Source organism: Vitis riparia, chromosome 14, assembly GCF_004353265.1.
Source record: "Vitis riparia cultivar Riparia Gloire de Montpellier isolate 1030 chromosome 14, EGFV_Vit.rip_1.0, whole genome shotgun sequence".
Taxonomy (NCBI): domain Eukaryota; kingdom Viridiplantae; phylum Streptophyta; class Magnoliopsida; order Vitales; family Vitaceae; genus Vitis; species Vitis riparia.
Genome location: NC_048444.1, coordinates 586,835 through 606,892, shown reverse-complemented (window position 1 = coordinate 606,892; position 20,058 = coordinate 586,835). Strand labels below are relative to the sequence as shown.

At 34.0% G+C, this 20,058-nt stretch overlaps 4 protein-coding genes across 5 annotated transcripts; 3 read left to right on the top strand and 1 right to left on the bottom strand.

Moving 5' to 3' along the window:
* Nucleotides 1-93: 93 nt before the first annotated feature.
* Nucleotides 94-4,115, top strand: LOC117929534 (pentatricopeptide repeat-containing protein At5g15280, mitochondrial). Of its 2 annotated transcripts, XM_034849844.1 has the most exons (2): nt 94-2,911; nt 3,017-4,115. In XM_034849844.1, the coding sequence occupies exons 1-2, from the start codon at nt 124-126 to the stop codon at nt 3,943-3,945; spliced, it is 3,717 nt and encodes a 1,238-aa protein (XP_034705735.1). In that variant the 5' UTR covers nt 94-123; the 3' UTR covers nt 3,946-4,115. The 2 variants fall into 2 exon arrangements, with proteins under 2 accessions (XP_034705735.1, XP_034705733.1); XM_034849842.1 differs by having other exon boundaries at nt 94-4,115.
* Nucleotides 4,116-5,497: 1,382 nt separating this feature from the next.
* LOC117929751 (casparian strip membrane protein 3) lies at nt 5,498-6,688 on the top strand. The gene is made up of 3 exons (XM_034850148.1): nt 5,498-5,852; nt 5,945-6,068; nt 6,390-6,688. The coding sequence occupies exons 1-3, from the start codon at nt 5,632-5,634 to the stop codon at nt 6,603-6,605; spliced, it is 561 nt and encodes a 186-aa protein (XP_034706039.1). The 5' UTR covers nt 5,498-5,631; the 3' UTR covers nt 6,606-6,688.
* On the bottom strand, nt 6,163-9,382 carry LOC117929750 (pentatricopeptide repeat-containing protein At5g15300). The gene is made up of 2 exons (XM_034850147.1): nt 7,592-9,382; nt 6,163-6,715 (listed from the first exon to the last, which is right to left on the bottom strand). The coding sequence occupies exons 1-2, from the start codon at nt 9,237-9,239 to the stop codon at nt 6,681-6,683; spliced, it is 1,683 nt and encodes a 560-aa protein (XP_034706038.1). The 5' UTR covers nt 9,240-9,382; the 3' UTR covers nt 6,163-6,680.
* Nucleotides 9,383-17,710: 8,328 nt separating this feature from the next.
* LOC117929674 (NAC domain-containing protein 100-like) lies at nt 17,711-19,721 on the top strand. Its single transcript, XM_034850039.1, has 4 exons — nt 17,711-17,945; nt 18,099-18,309; nt 18,436-18,713; nt 18,822-19,721. Exons 2-4 carry the CDS (start codon nt 18,123-18,125, stop codon nt 19,446-19,448), a joined length of 1,092 nt encoding a protein of 363 aa, XP_034705930.1. The 5' UTR covers nt 17,711-17,945; nt 18,099-18,122; the 3' UTR covers nt 19,449-19,721.
* The last annotated feature ends 337 nt before the right edge of the window (nt 19,722-20,058 follow it).

The window sequence follows — 20,058 nt, the reverse complement described above, 5'->3', positions numbered from 1 at the left end:
CGTCGTTTTGGGAAAGAGTGTTAGAAATGGAACGATGTCGTTTTACGGTAAGGCACAAAGGTGACTGTGACTGTGCACTCTGCAGAAGTTCCGATGACATCCACCAAATGTGATCTACCGTAGATGTGCGCCGCCATCACTGCTGCCTCCGCCGCCTCAGTTCTCGATAGTCGAATGCTTCAGAGTTTTTTCAATGCGCATATCCACAAGCCTCACATCAAACAGGTTGGTTCTCTCTTCTCTCACCTCATAGTTTCCACTACCAAGAGCCGCTTCTTCATCAGTTCTCTCGCAGACCATTCATCACAATCATCATCTTCTTCTTCAGTGAACGAAGAAGCAATCAAAACCCACGTAGATTTGTCTGCTATTGACTGTTCTAGGATTGTAAAATCAGTTATACTGAGATGTTCACATCTTTGGGAGACGAACAGTGTTAAGCCCTTTGGTTACTCGTCTCTGAAAGAGCACCTTTTGGGGATTTCTGACATATCGCCCGAAACCACACGTAAATTTCGGAGGGTTTCGGAGCTGAAACCCGAAGATGTCCTTGAAATATTACTGGGTTTTCAATTTCATCGTGAAAATCCCCAGATTGAATCTGGAAAGGTTGAATCTTTATGGGGAATTTTCAAGTGGTCTAATGATCAGAATAAGGGTTTCAAGCATCTGCCTCAGTCATGTGAGATCATGGCCTCTATGCTTATCCGGGTTGGGCTGCTTAGAGAAGTTGAATCCTTGCTTGCAGAGATGGAAAGTCGAGGAGTTCTGTTGGATGGTCATGAAATTTTCAGTGATTTAGTTGAAGGGTATGTTTGTGTAAGTGAATCAGAAAGGGCTATTTCGGTGTATGATCAAATGAGGGGGCGAGGCTTAGTCCCATCATTGTCATGTTACAATATTCTTATTGATCATTTAGTTCAAACTAATGAAAAGCAGTTGGTGTTTCGAGTTTACTTGGATATGGTGGAGATGGGTTTTGATTTGAGCAACGCAGAAAGGGCTAATCTTGAGAATGTCATTAAGCTACTATGTAGGGACGGAAAGATTCGGGAAGGAAGAAGTCTTGTTAAGAAGGTTATGGGTTTAGGTTTGAACCCTAGTAGTTTAATCCTTGATGAGATTGCTAATGGGTACTGTGAGAAGAAGGATTTTGAGGATGCTCTTAGTTTCTTTGTTGAAATGAACTGTGCACCCAGTGTTGTAGTTGGCAATAAGATTATGTATTCTTTATGCAGAGATTTTGGCACAGAAAGAGCAGACCTATTCTTACAGGAATTGGAGCATTTATGTTTCAGTCCTGATGAAATAACCTTTGGGATCCTAATTAGTTGGTGTTGTCGTGAAGGGAAACTGAAAAATGCCTTCATTTATCTGTCTGAAATTTTGTCCAGAGACTTAAAACCAGATATATGTTCATACAATGCTATTATCAGTGGGGTTTTTAAGGAGGGTTTGTGGAAGCATGCCCAAGATATTCTTCATGAAATGGTTGACATGGGGATAAAACCTGACCTGTTGACGTTTAGAGTTCTTTTAGCAGGTTATTGTAAAGATCGACGATTTGATGAAGCGAAAGCAACTGTTGGTGAGATGGTGAATTATGGTCTAATTCAACTCTGTTCACAGGAGGACCCACTTTCTAAAGCCTTCATGGTTTTGGAGCTTGATCCTCTGGCCATTAGGGTAAAAAGGGACAATGATGTTGGATTTTCTAAAACAGAGTTCTTTGACAATCTTGGGAATGGACTTTATTTAGAAACAGACTTAGATGAGTATGAAAAGAAAGTAAATGGGATTCTTGAAGATTCAATGGTTCCTGATTTTAACTTGCTTATAACAAGGGCATGTGCTGGTGGGAATGTAAAAACTGCAATGATGGTGGTAGATGAAATGGTTCGTTGGGGGCAAGAGCTGTCTTTGTCTGCCTTCTCAGCATTACTGAAGGGGCTTTGTGCATTTTGTTTCTCTATCAAGGCAGTTACTGGTCTCTTAGAGAAAATGCCAAAGTTGGTTAATCAGGTAGACGAGGAAACTCTCAATTTGCTAGTCCAAACACACTGCAAAAAAGGCTTCATTGGCAAGGGCAAAATAATACTGAATGGAATGCTCCAAAGGCATCTCAGTGTTAAGAGTGAGACATACGTGGCTCTATTAGCAGGTTTATGCAAAAAAGGAAACTCAAGAACCATCCGATGTTGCTGGGATCTTGCAAGAAGAGATAAATGGTTACTTGAACTGAAAGATTGTAAAGTCCTTGTGGGTTGTCTATGCCAGCAAAAATTTCTCAAAGAAGCATTAGAGCTCCTTGAAAGCATGCTGGTGACCTACCCTCACTTACGCTTAGATGTTTGCAATATGTTCCTTGAAAAGCTTTGTGTTGTGGGGTTTACTAGTATTGCACATGCTTTAGTGGATGAATTTCTACAGCAGGGCTGCATCTTGGATCACACAGCTCATAGCCATCTTATAAGTGGTTTCTGTAAGGAGAAAAGATTCTCGGAAGCTTTCACAATATTTGAGAGTATGCAAGCTAAGAACTTGGTCCCATGCTTGGATGCTTCTATTCTGTTAATTCCTCAACTTTGTAGGGCGAATAGAGTTGAGAAAGCTATTGCTTTGAAGGACCTTAGTTTGAGGGAACAGTCCATAGACTCATTCTCTGTGCATAGTGCTTTGATGAATGGGTTTTGTAAGACAGGGAGAATTGGAGAAGCAGCCATTCTATTTCAGGATATGTTGTCAAACGGGCTACTTCCAGATATTGAAATTTGCAACATGCTGGTTTTTGGATACTGCCAAGCTAACAGCGTGCAGAAAGTCACTGAGTTAATTGGTGTTATGATAAGAAAGGATTTAGGCTTCTCAATCTCAGTGTACCGAAATGTGGTTCGTCTGTTGTGTATGAATGGTATGGTCCTTCCTTTATTAAGGATGAAAGAGCTTATGCTTAGGGAAAACAACTTTCCGCATCTGATTGTTTATAACATTCTAATTTACCATCTTTTCCAAACAGGGAACAGTTTGCTTGTGAAGGTAATTTTGGGTGAGTTGCATAAGAAAGGATTGCTATTTGATGAAGTCACTTATAATTTTCTTGTGTACGGGTTTTTGCAAAGTAAAGATGTGCCAATTTCTGTGCAGTATCTGACTGCTATGATTTCTAAGGAACTTAGGCCGAGCAGCCGCAACTTGAGGGCAGTAATAAGCTGCCTCTGTGATAGTGGGATGCTTAGAAAGGCCTTGGAGTTGAGTCGAGAAATGGAATTAAGAGGCTGGATTCATGGTTCAATTGTTCAAAATGCAATTGTTGGGTGCCTTCTTTCTCATGGTAAGCTTAAAGAAGCAGAAAGCTTTTTAGACAGGATGGTAGAAAAAGGTTTAATTCCAGATAATATAAATTACGAGAGTCTAATTAGGCAATTTTGTTGGCATGGGAGACTGAACAAAGCAGTTGAGCTTCTAAACATAATGTTGAAGAAAGGAAACCTCCCAAATTGTTCTAGTTATGATTCTGTAATCCAAGGTTTCTGCACAGTCAACAGATTGGATGAAGCTATGGATTTTCATACCGAGATGTTGGATAGGAAGTTAAGGCCAAGCATCAAAACATGGGATGCACTTGCCCATAAGTTCTGCCAAGATGGACGAACTGCAGAAGCTGAAAGTTTATTGGTCTCTATGGTTCAGATGGGTGAAACTCCAACCAGGGAGATGTACACCTCCCTAATTAACAGGCTCCGCTCTGAGAATAATCTCAGCAAGGCATCTGAGCTCTTGCAGGCAATGCAACTAAGTGGTCATGCACCAGACTTTGGGACTCACTGGTCTCTCATAAGCAACTTAAACCGCTCTAAAGACAAGGACAGTGCAAACCGGGGTTTCTTGTCAAGGCTACTTTCTGAAAGTGGATTTAGTCGAGGAAAGAGCTCCAAACAAGGGTAATACAAAATTGTGCAATCTGGGTTTCTGATTTTACCTTCATTTTTAGCTTAGTTGATGGAACTGTAATGTGGGTTTTTTATTCCCCAATGATGTGAAATGTAGATGACTGTAATCCTGCTGATTCCAGGAAGCGATGTATATATTAAATTAAATATAAAAAAATTCAAATAGATGAAAGTTTCTTTTCCAAACAACTGCTTTCTGGGTTTCTAACGATTTTTCCTTTGCCAGGCATATAATATTAAATATCCATGTGTGGGAAGAACTCAAGCAAACACTTTATCGTCTATATGTTTGTGATTTTTGGTTTTAAAACCTATTCTTTTCCTTCCCTCCTGTATTCTTGGAAGGATGCCTGCCAGCCTAGGTCCTTGATCTCCTGCAGGGTTTTGGAAACCAATTTTGGAAAAAGGTCATTGCTTTCTTGTGTGGGGTATATGCTGATTTTCTTGTATGTGAGTGATGAAGCTACTGTATGATTTTTCTGTTCAGCATCTGGGGGATTTCCTACCTCATGAATGATCAAGTTAAATTTTTGAGATAGGGTTATGAATGAGATTCTAAGATTTGAATTCTTGTGCTAACTATCTGAACTAAGTGTGGTAGTAGATCAACGAAACTAGAAATTGATCATGAAGAAAATATAATATTTTTATGGGTCTGATGGATAACATCCGTTTTCAGTGCTTAACAAAAATTCTATTTTATTAATAACTCAAATATGAAAAAGACATTGTATACTGATGTATAATGTAAAAGTTGTATTTCTCTACTTATTTTTCATAATATTTTTTTTTAAAATAAGTTATTTTTTTAGAATAGTATTTGACGATAATTCAAGTTAATTTTAGAGACACCTACAAACATTTGTATTTGCCTTTAAGAATCACCTGATTTTAGAATATATTCACTTCAAAATTTATCTTTTCAACATAGAAAAACCATTTTTAAGAACAATTTTCAAATACGCCACCCATTTCTCATCTCTTTCATATTTCACAGAAAAGCCTCTTCATGGCAAAGTTTCCCATTGATTATGCTCAGAGTCATACCCAAATGCCTACAAAGTGGAGGACCAAGTGTTACAGGCCCCTTTGTCAGGGATTTTTTTAGTTCTTTCTTGTGGATGATGTAAAAAACTAAGTGGATTCGTTTAGTGAAGTGCATCAATCATACACCAACTCAACCTTCATATGTTCCTATGACTTGGATGCCCTAGGATATCACCTGCCCCATTGTGCCAGATCTCCCTAGAACATGGACAAATAAGGATGGTATAAGGGATTCATCAAACACTTACCAAATTTGTAGGCACTTCACCTCACCAATTTGGGCCAAGCTTGGTGGACTTGCAACTTGGAAGAGGATTAAAATACCTAGATGTCAGAGCAAGTGAGGGCAGGTAGTCCTAAAAACAAAGCTCTAAACTTGCTTTAGTTAGTACAATCATTCGCTGTATCACATGGCGACGTGAGTTGCAGAGGTGGGGTTCTACAGCTACCAATGCCCAACAAACCTCCCATGCTCCTTCATCGCTTTACATGGTGGAATGCTGAACATCTTACCTTGGTCTCATGTATAAATGCATATCCCACTCTCCTCTCATCATCTACCTACAGCCCAAGATTCTTGCATAACTCCTTGCTACTCCCTAGAGCTTCAAAGCTATTCTTTTCTCTCAGGAAAATGAAGGCTGGTGCCCTTGAGCTTGGTGAGGGGTCCAAGACTTCCATCCCTAGAGGTGGGGTGAACAGAGGGATCTCTATACTCGACTTCATTCTGAGGCTCATCGCCATCATTGGCACGTTAGGAAGTGCAATAGCCATGGGAACGACTGATGAGACACTACCTTTCTTCACCCAGTTCACTCAGTTCAGAGCCGAGTATGATGATCTTCCAACATTCACGTGGGTACACTTGCTCATTAAGCTGTTGGGTGTTCTTCTTTGCTGAATATTATCCGAGCTGTACATTGAACTTCTTATTTGTCTTATGACAGGTTCTTTGTGATAGCAAATTCCATTGTAAGTGGCTACCTGGTTCTTTCTCTCCCAATGTCCATCTTACATATAGTGAGGAGTGGTGCAAGAGCCAGCAGAATAGTCTTGATATTCTTTGACACGGTAATTTGATTTGTAGAGCTTAAGTTAATATGCAGTTTAATGAACCTGCATGGCCTGCTTATGCCATGTATGGAAGAAACTTTAACAAACAATATTCAATATCACCAGCAAGCTTGATAATTTCCAACAAAAAGTTTTACAATACATGGAGAGAAAACAGAACTATCTGATAAACACATGATGTTTGTCATGAAATTGAACTAAGCATAGGTAGGAGTGAAGTGGCTTCTAAAAAACACTGTTCTTAGCTTCTAAGTTTCAAAGTAGTTCATGCATATACTTGCTAAGTTCTCTTACCAAAGTGAGTTTACCATTGTGAAGGCAATGCTTGCTCTATTGACGGCTGCAGCTTCTGCAGCATCAGCCATTGTCTACTTGGCGCACAAGGGCAATGCTCAGGCGAACTGGTTTGCCATCTGCCAACAATTCAATTCCTTCTGTGAGCGCATCTCTGGCTCTTTGATTGGATCTTTTGGAGGAATTATTTTGTTTATACTGCTAGTATTGTTGTCTGCTGTTGCCCTTTCCCGCTGTTGATGTTGCATGGCACTATTGTTGTCAGCTGTCCATTTCTCGCTGTTGATATGGCATGATGATCATGGCTTCCTATGATCAGTGCATGCATGTGTGTCTCTTGGTTTGCATTACTGCAAGAGAGAGGGTGAATGCGCATCACTCGTGTAATCTTTTTTTTCAAGTTTCTTTCTCCTTTACTGTGTAATGGAATTTGGATTTCACTGAAAGTTTACTTCTCTCAAACAGTGTGAACTAGAGAGATTCTGCATGTGTGTTTTCCTTTAAACAAGGACTTTATGAAAGCTAAGAAATCTAATTATTCTTATTAACTGGTGGTAAGAATCAGCACAAAATGGGAAGCATCCAAGCATTAACACTTTCTACAGAGAGCTGTAGTTGCAGTTGCAATAGCAACACTAGCAAATGTAATATGATGTAATAGTTTTGACTTGAGTATCGAGAATCATTCTCTATGCAAGATAAAATTCTGTGAAGATTGTAACATAAAAGCAATGAAGAGAATGTTTTGTGACTAGTGAGGATGACTTAGAACCATGGGTTTTATAACAAGCTATAGCATGGTTGAGAAATAGAGGGATTGAGGGAACCGTTTTCACAAAATGCTCATGGAAGGAGCAGAATGTTTCTGTCAATCAAGTAGATGAAGTTGCTGATCCATTTTGGCCAGGAACAACAGATATGGGCCATAAAAGGCAAGGGACCAACTTGTAATCTCAGTGTCAATAAAACGATTCAGAACAGAGTTTAGAGCCCGACTATAATTTCTTTCAGCAATTGTTTCAAAACAAAACTTGTGTCATCATTTCCTTCGATAAATAAACTCAGAATTCATCAATGGTCCTGAGAAGGATTATCAGAATGATACATATAAACATGGTTCTAAAGATGATAAAATAAAAGACATTGACATTGTGGACTGATATCTGTTTAATGCTTACTGATATTCCGAAACAATGTAAGGATGTCATGAAAGAGAACTTCCTAACCTCTATGCAGCTCAAGGAATGGCTTTCTTGAATTCAACTTGGGTTTTGAATCAAACAAGAAATGCATGAGAGCTTTGTTATCTCCTTCAATTAAGCTACAACCAGCCTCTTTCCTCACCCCACTGTCATCCATCAATTTCCTCACCTTCTCAACCCCATCCCATTCTCCTCGCGAGGCGTATATGTTAGAAAGTAATACATAATCCCCACTCTCATCATGTCTCATTTTGAGTAGCTGCATATTTGCTCGTCTCCCTAATTCAACATTTCCATGAATTCTACAAGCTCCAAGCAGAGTCCTCCACACAATGGCATTGGGTTCGATCTTCATTGTGTCTATAAAATCAAATGCTTCGTTCAATAGCCCAGCACGCCCTAGCAAATCCACCATACACCCATAATGCCTTATGTTTGGTTCAATATTATACTCATCAATCATAAGATCAAAATATTGACGACCCTCTTCAACTCTTCCAGCATGACTACAAGCAACCAAGACTCCAACAAAAGTGATCTCGTCTGGCCTAATCTTCAGCTTCCGCATCTCAGTAAACAGATGAATTGATTTCTCAGCATGACCATGGAAAGCTAATCCACCTAATACGGAGTTCCAAGTTGATACATCTTTCTCTCTCATCCCTTCGAACACTTCTAGTGCTCTCACAATGCTCCCACACTTTGCATACATGTCTATAAGTGCATTCCCAAGTAGAACACTCAAATCCCTAAAACCCATCTCTGAAATGCAGCAATGTATCCTCTGCCCAGCATCCAAATCTCCCAAATCAGTACAAGCCGACAAAAGACTCAACATGGTCACCTCATCAGGCAATTCTCCCACGGACCTCATCTCCTCAAACATCTCCAAAGCCTGCTGATTAGACCCGCAAAGCACATACCCTGCAATCATCGCATTCCAAGTTACAACATCCCTCTTAGGGACTTCATCAAAAAGTTTCCGAGCACTCTCCATCTCCCCCCTTTTTGCATACCCTGTTATCATAACATTCCAAGAAACTAAATCCTTCACCGGCATTTCATCAAAAAGCTGCCTAGCAACCCCCAGCTCCCCTCTCCTTGCATAACCCGCAGTCAAAGCCGACCATGCCACAACGTCCCGCTTCGCCGAACCATCAAACAGCGCCCTCGCCACCGCCAAGTCCCCACAATTGGCATGAAAATATGTAAGAGTATTCCTCACAAATGTGTTCGATTCAAACCCGAGTCTGAAAACCCTCCCATGAACCCCAAACCCCATCTTCACCCAACAAAGCCTAGTACAAGCCTTGAGCACAAAAGGAAACGTGAACTTGTCAGGCCTCACGCACCCATTTTCCATCTGGCTATATAGAGAAATAGCGTTTAAAGGAATGGGGCTCTGAGCAGATCCTCTGATCATAGTGTTCCACATGAAGGTGTCTGGTTCAGTAATATGAGGGAACAATTGATGTGCGTAAGCCATGGTGCCCGAAATGGCGATTGAACTGGCGTAAATGAGCTCTCTGAGAGCAGAGGTGTTGGAGTTGAAGCCCTTGACGATCATGGAGGCGTGGATTTGCTTCAGTGTTCCGATGGTGGTGCAACTCCGCCATAGCTGTGACCGTTGTTGGCGGCTGGGGCTCTTGTCAGTCAACCTCTTTCTTATCATTACACGTAGTTTTCAAATCATTTCACGTGCATCTCTTTCTTGCGGCCCTGTAACGACTTAATCTTCTTCGATTCAAATACGCACCTCATTCAGTTAGCTTCGTCCACGTGTTTTGTAATACTTTGAAATCGTGTCCCTCTCGCAATTGTCTACATTCACATATTTAACCAACCGACTGCTTTTATTACTCATCATGTGTCTATTTCCGTATAGTTAGTTAGGGTGCAACTTGTACACATTAGCCCCATCCAATCCCATTTTTCTCTATCGATTTGAACAATCATTTTGAATATTTCGTACTCTAGTTTAATAATATTTATAATTTATATACATATAATTTGCTTTTTTATTTTTCTATAAAAATATGTGAATTTATTTTCACATGTATTATTATCTTAAAATCTTATCATATTTACTATTTAAATTTTGATATAAAGATATATGCATTTTTTCTTATAAATATTATAAATGAATTTTGAATCATAAAATCTAATCAAACCTACTAATACAAATTTAATTCAACTAACTTAACCTCAATTTAGAAAAATGACATTGAGTGGGACGTGAGTTGAGGACATTGAGTTAAAAATTGGATTGAGTTAGATTCAAATTGATTATTTTTTTATTTTTTAAAAATAGAAATAATATTAACGTCTAAAATGTAATAACTCTTAAAAGTTTATATTAAAAATATAAAGTGGTTAAAAAAATTTGAGGTATTAAATTTAGTGCCTTAAATTTTAAATTTTTGAAAATAATTTTTAAATATATAAAATAAGGTGGTATTTGTTTTTTGGTTGAATGAAAAAAATTAAAATATTTGACTTTTTTTTTTATTCACATAAAGTAAATATCAACCAATATAATTAAAGTAAACTTATTATTAATATGTTCAATTTAATTATATTGGTTGATATCAATAGGTTATTTTTAATTGAATAAAAAAAAAATATTTTGACTTTTTCTATTCAAATAAAATATAAATACCACCTAAATAAATACTTTTTGTAAAAAAAATTCTACTTTTTATGTAGAAATTTATATTTTAAAAAATAAAAAATAAGAAGTGCATCCTAGGAAACCTTAGTTATTATATTCAAAAAAATAACTTACCATTGGATTAGTTTTTTTTTTTAAAATTTAAAAATAAAAAATAAGAAGCGTATAGAATTTTTTATTTTCAAAAATTAATTTCAAATTTAAAAATCAATCTAATTAGTATTAGAAAATCATCTTAAAATTGTGTTACTGGTTTCTCTCACACATGATTATACTTTTCTAAATTTTTTACTAGGTAAATTAAATTTAAATCAAGACTTAATATGTTGGTGTGGACCCGATTTTTTTTTTTTTTTTATGTCGGTTCACACTCAATGATGAAACTCATTTTTTATTATATATTTTTTTTTGAAAAGTTGGAATTGTCACTTATTTTTTTATTTTTAAAAGAAAAAAAATAATAAATAAAATATTAATATGTAAAAGGCCAAATCTAAATTTAGGAGTCAAAATACTTATTGAGAAAGTACCATAGGTAACACTCTTCTAAATTTTAAAAAGGTTATTAAACAAGTGAAGGAAATCATAACAATTGACTAGTAGATCATAAATATTAAGAAATAAGAGCAAAAATATATAATAAAACATGTTAATAAGAAATAAGAAACTAACGATGAATATATGAGCTATGGATATCGAAAAATCATAGGATAAAAGCCAAACAAATAAAGATCACTTAAATGCATAAAGATCTTAACACATGAAACAATTAATCAATGGGAGTAGATGGCGTTATGCAATAATGCCCAAAATAAGCGCAACGATCTTTCATAAGAAAGAATGAGTTCAAAGCAAAGATCACCCAACATCTACAAGCTAAGTTTCCTTAAATCTCTTTATTAATGTCTTTTAATGATAAAATTATTTTCTATGAAAATTTTCAATATATTTATTGTCCAAATTGGAAACTTAATAGACAATTTCAGATTTATAAAAATTTTAAAAAATTGAGAGCTCCTTATCCAACGGAGAAATATTTAATTCTAGAATTATTCTTATAAAATAAATTTAAAAAAATATTTAAAATTCTTGACAATAATTAAAAGAAAAAAAAAACTTAACTCTAAAACCTAAAATTACCAAATTACCCCTACAACAAAAAATTAGGATTAGAATAACAAAAAAAATCCTAAAAATTACAAAACTCTATAAACTAGAAAAAAAATAAAAATTGCATGCAAGGCTCACAGAGGCTACACATAAGTAAAGAGAATGATTACAAGGCAACCGGTTGGGTTTGTTAGTCAGAATGGTGAATCGTTATGACACCTTTATGCGTACATGTCCCTTTCAATTATAAAAGGAATTAGGTCATGTGAGAATCATCCTCTAGCACGAGGAATAATTAATATTAAATAATAATAATAATAATAGTAATTATTATTATTATTATTATTATTATTATTAAAGGTAATAATATTTTTTTTACAAAATCAAAATAGAAAAATTATTTTTTAAAAAACTAAATATATTTATCCAAATAATTTTTATATTATTTTCTTTTCAAATTTTCAAATATAAGAGAAAAATATTTAATTAAAAAAAAAACTACATACAAGGCACATGTAGGTTGCACCCAATAAAGTTTTAGTTTTTATGTAATATTATCAATTTGAAAAAAAAAATTCAAATTAATATATATAAGAAAATTTAAAATTAACAATACATAAGATTAAAATTTCAAGTGCTAATAAAAAAAATTCAAATGGAAAACAAGTTATTTACCAAATGATGAAAAGAATGCAAGATCAAGTATGCATAAAGGACATTCACCCCTAGGAGCTTGAGGTAAGATGTTCACTTAGGTGCACTTGGGAGTTTTAATTCACTTACGCATCATTTTCCTACTTGTTGAGGTTTAAAAGTAATATTTGTTTAAACATGAGGTTTAATCCAAAACCTTAGACAAGAACCTCTCATTTTGGTTTTATAAAAGTGCTTAAAAGATGTTGTCTAAATGGTAGAAAGATTTAAAATTGAAAAAGATAAGATTTTGGATAAAAAATGGTCAATTGGTTAAGAGTAGACTCAACTAACTTAACTGGTTAGGGAATCACTTGATTGGTTACCCTTTCCCAGTTGAGGTCCCATCAAGGGACATTAAAATTTTCTCTTTCATCTAGTAGCCTTGTTTTCTTGGTCGATAAGTATCATTTCCTGATCAAAGATACCCTTTTCTAGGTCGAGGTCTAATCGAACTCTTAACAATCACCTACTAAACATTTAATACCTAACAATTTTGGTCGATTAAAGCTTAACTGGGAAAAACCTATTGGAGCAATTTTTAGTGTTTGAGATTGGAAACTAAAAATAAAAAGCTTTCATTTATTTATTGTATAAAGAACACTTACATTAAACTTCTTACCTATTAATTTCTCATATTCAAAGCTCTCTTTATTTCTTAGTGCATTAAATCTTTCACTTACAAATTCATCTAGTACACCTTTGTTATTCATTCTGACTTTCTTATATTTGTTTATTAATTGTGCAATGATCGAGTGACCTTGAATTCTTATTTATTAAAGTTGAGTGTTGAGCTTTAAGTTGGGATGAAACTTGAAGGATTGGTTATAGTGTCAATTGGAGGAATCTAATTGCAAAGACTTAGGAGCTAGGTTGAATATTCAAATTAATGAGGCCCTCACTTAGGGGAACTTGAGGAGAGTGGACACGGGTGGAATTGACGGAACCACTATAAAATCAATGTTTACCTATTCTTATCTCTTTATTTTTATTGCTCTCTAATTGTTTGTTAATAGTAATTTTCAATTTTTTTTAAAAAAACCTAATTCACCCCCTTTGATGTTTTTCCTAAACTAATTAGCCTTGTTTCACAAGATTGTATATATAGGAATGGGAATTGAGTTTTCTTAATTATAATTGAGGTACAATAATTTAAGTGACACATAATCTAGGTAATAAAATCATTATTTATATTTTTTCATAATCCAAAATAATAATAATAATAATAATAATAATAATTATTATTATTATTATTATTATTATTATTATTAATTGAATAACATGGTATATTTGTAATAAAAAAATAGTACTGAAACAAAGCTCAATTTTCAACCTTTGTAATAAATAATAATAATAATATCAATAACCATTAAAATGGTATCTATCTTTTTTAACAAAAAATTAATTTATTTATGATTTTATTACAATGTTAATAGTGTATTTTAATAAAAACGGTTTATTTTTAAACTACTTTTTATTTTTCAGTAAAACTAAAATTGAATTTAGCTGACACTAACTTACACAGAATTATTATTTTTTTCAAAATTAAATAGAAAAATTATTTTAAAAATTGAGTAATGAAATGACCAAAATTTCCTTAGATTGTTATTATAATATGCCATATAACAAATGAAGATTTAAAATGCATCCAGCCAATATCTCCATATATATTCATCCGTTTTTTTTTAAAAAAAATAAATTTTACAAGTGAAATTATATGTAAATTTATAATAAAAAGAAAAAAAAAAGAGTGGATATATTAAAATCCATCCATCAAAGCAAGCCATTTTTAGTTTACAAGCAAAGTGTTACAATCAATCCATCAACACCACCACAACTACTCAAATAAAATAAAAAATATTTTAAAAATATTGTGACTATCAATATCAACAATCAAGTCAATTACCCCCTTATCCATGCTACACACGTTCAAATTAAAAATTAAAATAATAATAATAAAAAAATATTAAAGAATTTATGAAAGACTAAGATCTTTGGTTGTTATAATATAAACCAACCATAATCTACCATCTCTCACACATCCTCCCCATTCCACACAAGTTGTTGGTTACAACTCCCATCTTCTTCTTAGTTTATACAATTCTTTAGACTTTATGCGTATTGATCTCATCTTATAGAATTAACATAATCTATTAAATTAGCTTAATTGTACGAACAAGTACTTAAAATAATATTTACTTGATCATAATTAATCTTATCCTTTTTAATCAATATTTTTCATTTGTTCAAATTATTGACTTTCTCCATATAATATAATATTTAGTTTTTCAAAGATTTTCAAGGATTATATCTTGATTGTACCGTTAAACTTGTTCAATACTGTGAAAGATGATTTTGTGTTGGTTAATTTAGGTTTGACGCTAAAAAATTAATTAATCTTTAGAAAATATCAACATAAAGAAATAGTTTTTGCCAAATTTTTCTAAACATGTTTAGGTTATTTTCTTCATCTTTAATAGAAGCGTACGAGACAACTGGCTAGATATTTCCTAACATGTTCTATGCCAAAATTTTCAAAATCCTGGTAACTACTATTGCCTAATTTTTTTTGGTCAAGAATTGTTCTAAGCTTCACATGTTTTAGGTAAAACGAAATTAGGTTATGTTGCTTCATTTTTGCTAAAAGGCAATAATAATCATACAAAGATTAAGCTTTGATTCGATCCAATTATCAATAAATCATATATCTTTTCTCCAAATGAATATGCTTATTTCATTAAGATTAACAATCATATAGAAATTAAGCTTGAATAGACCCATTAGCATTAAATGCTACTATTTTTTTTTTTATATATATATATATATATATATATATATATATATATATATATATATGAATAATTTTTTATATGAGGGTCTCATAAGTTGATATGTTCGGATTAGCTATTGACACATTTCACTATAGTGAGGGTTCAAAATTCAACTAGATGACCATACCGTAATCTTGCCTAAAAAATTCCAACTTTAGTTTTCACCCGATCACTTTCTGCCACGTGGGCGTTCCAAAGCCAACTAATCAGTTAGCTAATGGTCATTGGTCAACTTTGAAGCTGAAAAATTAGGTGAGGTTCTACATTTTTTTCAACTCAGCCAATGGAAAGCATCCACGTGGAATTGTACTTGTTGCCTCCGAGTCGGCAGCAGTGGCTGCTACGTGGCAGATGGCCACATTGACTAATTGGTTAAATCGGAGCCGTCGGATCATAGATGTAGGCAATGACGTCGGAATTCCTTAAACAAGCTAACGATGACACGTGTAATTGAATATTTAATTATTTTATGAAAGGGAAAGGGCTTGATTAGTGGCATTAATAAAAAAATAATTTTAATTATTAATAAATAAATCACATGATAAAGAAATTTAACATAATATCAAGAAAGGGTATTTTGGTCTTTTTAAACTATGGATTTTGAAAGGTTGAAAATATCTTTTAAAACAAACTTTTATATATATTTTAATTAAAGTCATTTTAAAAATCTATCATGTGTTTTTTGTTTTTATTAAAAAAAATCACAAATATGACTTTTAAAAATATCTACACACCTAATTAAAACATGTTCACATTTGTCTATGAACAAAAATTACAATTCATTGAAGTGACTCTAAGATATAATTTTCTTTTGTCATTTTATATAAATTTAAAAGTATATTATATATTTGCATATGCAATTATACAGAAGCTCGAACTCGGGTTAGATGCATATTCTAATTATTTTAAAATACTTTTTTGATCGATATATTAGTAACATATAATTTTTTATGAAATAAAAAAAATATGCATATATTTTTATGAGGGATTTGATTTATATAGTCACTTATATATATATATATATAATATTAAAATTATGAACAAGAAAAATAGTGAATTGTTGATAATTTCGAGCAAGATTTTTTTGTTCAACCTTTTAAGGTGTGAATCCTTCATTGAGTGGGAAAAGGTCTCCTAATTGGGATACTTAGCATTTGAATTTATATATGTTGGGTTCTTTTTTGTGCTAATATTGTATAGTAGGAGTTCCCTCAATAATGGATTTTTATTTAAATCTCATCCCTACTCCTTAAATTGGTTATCATGTGAACGATAAGATTGGTTGTCTTGACATTATGATTATATTTTTACGTACCTCATTTCCAATGTTATTTATAAAATACCCAATATCAAACATTTACAAAACAAATGAAAAACCTTAAAATATAATTTTCTTTTGTCATTTAATATAAAAATTTAAATCATATTATACATTCCCTTATAAAATTATCGACAAATTCACATCAGGGTTAGATGTATATTTTGACCATTTTAGAATACTTCTTTAATCAATTTATTGACAGGTTATAATTTTTTTTTTTTATAAAATTAAAAATATTTATGGTCTTGATTAATATGATCATTATATATTGTTATATACATATAATTAATATCAAAATTATGACTATAAAACACAATGAATTGGTGATAAACCTAATCAAGATTTTTTTGTCTAATCTTGTAAGGTGTGAATCCTTCACTCAATGGGACATTCTCCCAATTTGTATACTTAGGATTTAAATTTATATATGTTTGGTTTCTTTTGGTGCTAGTGTGGTATACAATGAGCAATCAATGATGGATGCTACTTAAAATTCATCCCAACTCCTTGATGTGTTATTACTTAGAAGCCCATAATTTTTTTGTTCTAACAATTTTACATCTCATTTTCAATGTTATTTGTAAAATATCCAATAACAACAAGTCACAAAACAAGTGGAAAATTAAGTATATACGACTTTTTAATTTTTAATAGCCTCTCAACTTGCAATATTAAATTCTAAAAAGGATAATAGATATAAAGAGAAATGGTACTTGAAAAATAAAAGGGTTTGACTTTAAAAACTTGGGTCTTTCTCAAAAGATAATAGTGGCTTTGTTCTCTTCTCATTTGTAGAAAGTATTTTTAAAGGGGAAAAAAATAGGAAAAAAAGGAATTCAAATTCTTCCAAAAACCATGCATAATAAAAATTATTTAATAATGTGTATGTTTTCAAAATTTTAATTTTTTACATAAAAAAATGAAAAGGAAAAAAATTTGGATGATCACAGTCCAGGAAAAATTTATCGGGTCTTAAATATCTTGTTTGTTTCCTTTCATTATTTCTTCATTTCATTTTTCCAAACCATCCCCTCAACATTTTATTTCCCTTCGAAAAATACCAAGTAAAAAATTGATTAAATGAAAGGAAAAAGCAACCCTTACTAGGGGAGTGGAAGGGAATTTTGGGGTTAGAGCTGGAACAGAGGAGAGCCCATCTGTGATTTTTGAGAGATGGGATGCGGGATTTTGTATTCTTTTTCCACATTCAGACAGATATGATAACAAGGTTTGTTTGGGGATGTTCTTCGGGAGACAAAACAAGGAAAATGTGTATGCTTTTCATTTCTCCTTTTTAAAATCATTTAATTTTGCACAAGCAGATGGCTTTGGTTAAACAGATAACAACTACCTAAGTATTCTTTCAATCTCTTACCTAATAATTATAATTGTGGCCACAACCCATTAAATTAAAGAAAAAGGGGTTGTTTTCAGCTTCAAAAGGAGGGGATGGGGATGAGTTGTTTCTGGTCAAATTGAAGAAGAAAAATTATTGCACAAGAAGGTTAAAAATTGAGGAGCTGAAAACCTGAAACTACCCACCAAGTTGCCTTACAAACCACGCTTCTCTCTCTCTTTCCCCCAAAATCCAGTATTTATGGGGCTCTGTTCCTCACAACACTCTCTCTTTTCCTAACAGCCTCAATCTCTGAGTGAGAAGCTTTTTGGTTTTTATATCTTTTCTTTCTAACAATATTGACACCATTTGACAGTTAGCTTCCTCTGTTTTCCCCTGATTGTTATAGAAATTTGGTGAGTTTTGGTGGGAACCCATTTGATATTTTGGAGATTTTTTGGAGATTTTTTTGGGGCTTGTTTGGATTATTTTCCTACTTGTGATGGTATTTGTAGAACCCATTTGTGTTTTCTTGTTAATTTTTGTTCTGGTTTTGTTTAATGAAACAGGGTTTTAGAGAGGATTTTGAAGGAATGGAAAAGGCTCCTGACCAGAGTAGGGATGATGAGATGATGGAACTGCCTCCTGGGTTCCGATTCCATCCTACAGATGAGGAGCTCATCACTCACTACCTGTCCCAAAAGGTTCTGAATAGCGGTTTCTGCGCTGTAGCCATCGGAGAGGTGGATTTGAACAAGTGTGAACCCTGGGATTTGCCATGTGAGTTCTGCAAATCAAAATCTCTGTTTCCACTCCGTTTTTCTCTTTGTTTTTGAGTATTTAAACCAAGTTGTCAATGGCTCTGACTTCATATTTTCCTTTTTTTTTTTTATTGTTGAAATGAAGGGAAAGCAAAAATGGGTGAGAAAGAATGGTACTTCTTCTGTGTTAGAGACAGAAAATATCCCACTGGTTTGAGGACAAACAGGGCAACCGATGCCGGTTATTGGAAGGCCACAGGCAAAGATAAGGAGATTTACAAGATGAAAACATTGGTGGGGATGAAGAAAACCTTGGTTTTCTACAAAGGAAGAGCCCCTAAAGGTGAAAAGACCAACTGGGTCATGCATGAATACAGATTAGAAGGGAAACATTCCATGTACAATCTCCCTAAAACAACCAAGGTATCGAAAACTATTCCCCTGTTTTCCTCCGTTTTCGTCTGTTTTCTTGGGCTTTTACTCTGTTTCTGTGTTCTGTTCCTGATGTTTTTCTCTTTGGTTCTTCTGCAGAATGAGTGGGTGATCTGTAGGGTCTTCCAGAAGAGCTCAGGTGGGAAGAAAACACATATTTCTGGGCTGGTGAGAATGGACCCTTACGGCGATGAATTACGCTCTTCTTCACAGCTGCCTCCATTGACAGACTCTTCTCCGTTCAGCAGCGAAACGAGAACGGTCGGTGACTCCTCTCACGTGACCTGCTTCTCCAACCAAATGGAGGACAGAAAGCCCCAGGAGGACATGATTGACAGCTTCAACAACCCTCTCTTAGCTGCCTCTTCTTCCTCCTCAAACCCCTCTGATATCTCCCCGGCTTCACTGCTTTTCTCCAAATTCCCCTTCGCAAACTCATTCCACACTCCCCAAATTCCACCAAACCTTGGAAACTGTCAATTTCCAGACTCCTTTCTCATCCCTGACCAATCCATACTGAGGATTCTCCTTGAAAACCAGGGATCCGACATGAAACCATCCTCGAAAGCAGAGTTCTCTCAGGAAACAGGGCTGAGTACTGATATCAACACTGATATCTCTTCAGTTGTATCAACCCATGAAATGGTTCAGAGGTCTTTCGAAGATCAAAATGATCCATCCACTTCAGCCGGGCCTGTAGACATTGATTGCCTCTGGAATTACTGAAGCTGAATGATAAGAATTATGGAATCAAGAAGAAGAAGAAGAAGAAGAAGAAGAAGAAGAAGCAGAACAGCATGGTCTATAGAATTATAGAAGTCAAAAAAAAAAAGATGAAAAATTCAGAGATTATCACTGCTTTTTTATTGTTCGTGTGTGTATAGATTTTTCTGAATCTAAATTATATAAAAAATCTTAGGAATATCCATGTATTATAATCTCTCTTTCACTTTAATATTTTTTCTGTTTAGTTAATGAAGGAATGAGAGTTAAGGTTCATACGTTAGGCCACCAACCGAAGGGTAATGGATGAGATGATTAAGAACAAATGACATAATTCTCATTAAAATGGCTTCTTGTAAAAGCCCTTTGCAACAAAACAAAGTTAGAATAAGCTCGTTTTTCCTCAAATTCCATCTCTCAACTACCATGTTGATGGGTCGATTAATTTTTTTGTTTCACGCATTGTCTTATATTGAAATCTTCTCTTCCTTGCTTTTGTCGCCAACTTGATGAAATTAAAATGGAAAAAAATTGAAATCCTGTCTTCACTTGCTTTCCCTTAATTCCATTGCTTAGTTGATATTTAAACAATAAAATTATGTTTGGCTCCCCA

What these genes read in the sequence shown, in the direction of transcription:
- LOC117929674 (XM_034850039.1), top strand. Translation starts at nt 18,123, where the DNA reads ATGGAAAAGGCTCCTGACCAGAGTAGGGATGATGAGATGATGGAACTG. An exon ending in TGAACCCTGGGATTTGCCAT is followed by an intron (nt 18,310 to 18,435) that starts GTGAGTTCTGCA and finishes GTTGAAATGAAG; the next exon opens with GGAAAGCAAAAATGGGTGAG. An exon ending in ATCTCCCTAAAACAACCAAG is followed by an intron (nt 18,714 to 18,821) that starts GTATCGAAAACT and finishes GTTCTTCTGCAG; the next exon opens with AATGAGTGGGTGATCTGTAG.
- LOC117929751 (XM_034850148.1), top strand. Translation starts at nt 5,632, where the DNA reads ATGAAGGCTGGTGCCCTTGAGCTTGGTGAGGGGTCCAAGACTTCCATC. An exon ending in GATGATCTTCCAACATTCAC is followed by an intron (nt 5,853 to 5,944) that starts GTGGGTACACTT and finishes GTCTTATGACAG; the next exon opens with GTTCTTTGTGATAGCAAATT. An exon ending in TCTTGATATTCTTTGACACG is followed by an intron (nt 6,069 to 6,389) that starts GTAATTTGATTT and finishes ACCATTGTGAAG; the next exon opens with GCAATGCTTGCTCTATTGAC.
- LOC117929534 (XM_034849842.1), top strand. Translation starts at nt 124, where the DNA reads ATGTGCGCCGCCATCACTGCTGCCTCCGCCGCCTCAGTTCTCGATAGT.
- LOC117929750 (XM_034850147.1), bottom strand. Translation starts at nt 9,239, where the DNA reads ATGATAAGAAAGAGGTTGACTGACAAGAGCCCCAGCCGCCAACAACGG. An exon ending in ATTCCTTGAGCTGCATAGAG is followed by an intron (nt 6,716 to 7,591) that starts GTTAGGAAGTTC and finishes TCTCTCTTGCAG; the next exon opens with TAATGCAAACCAAGAGACAC.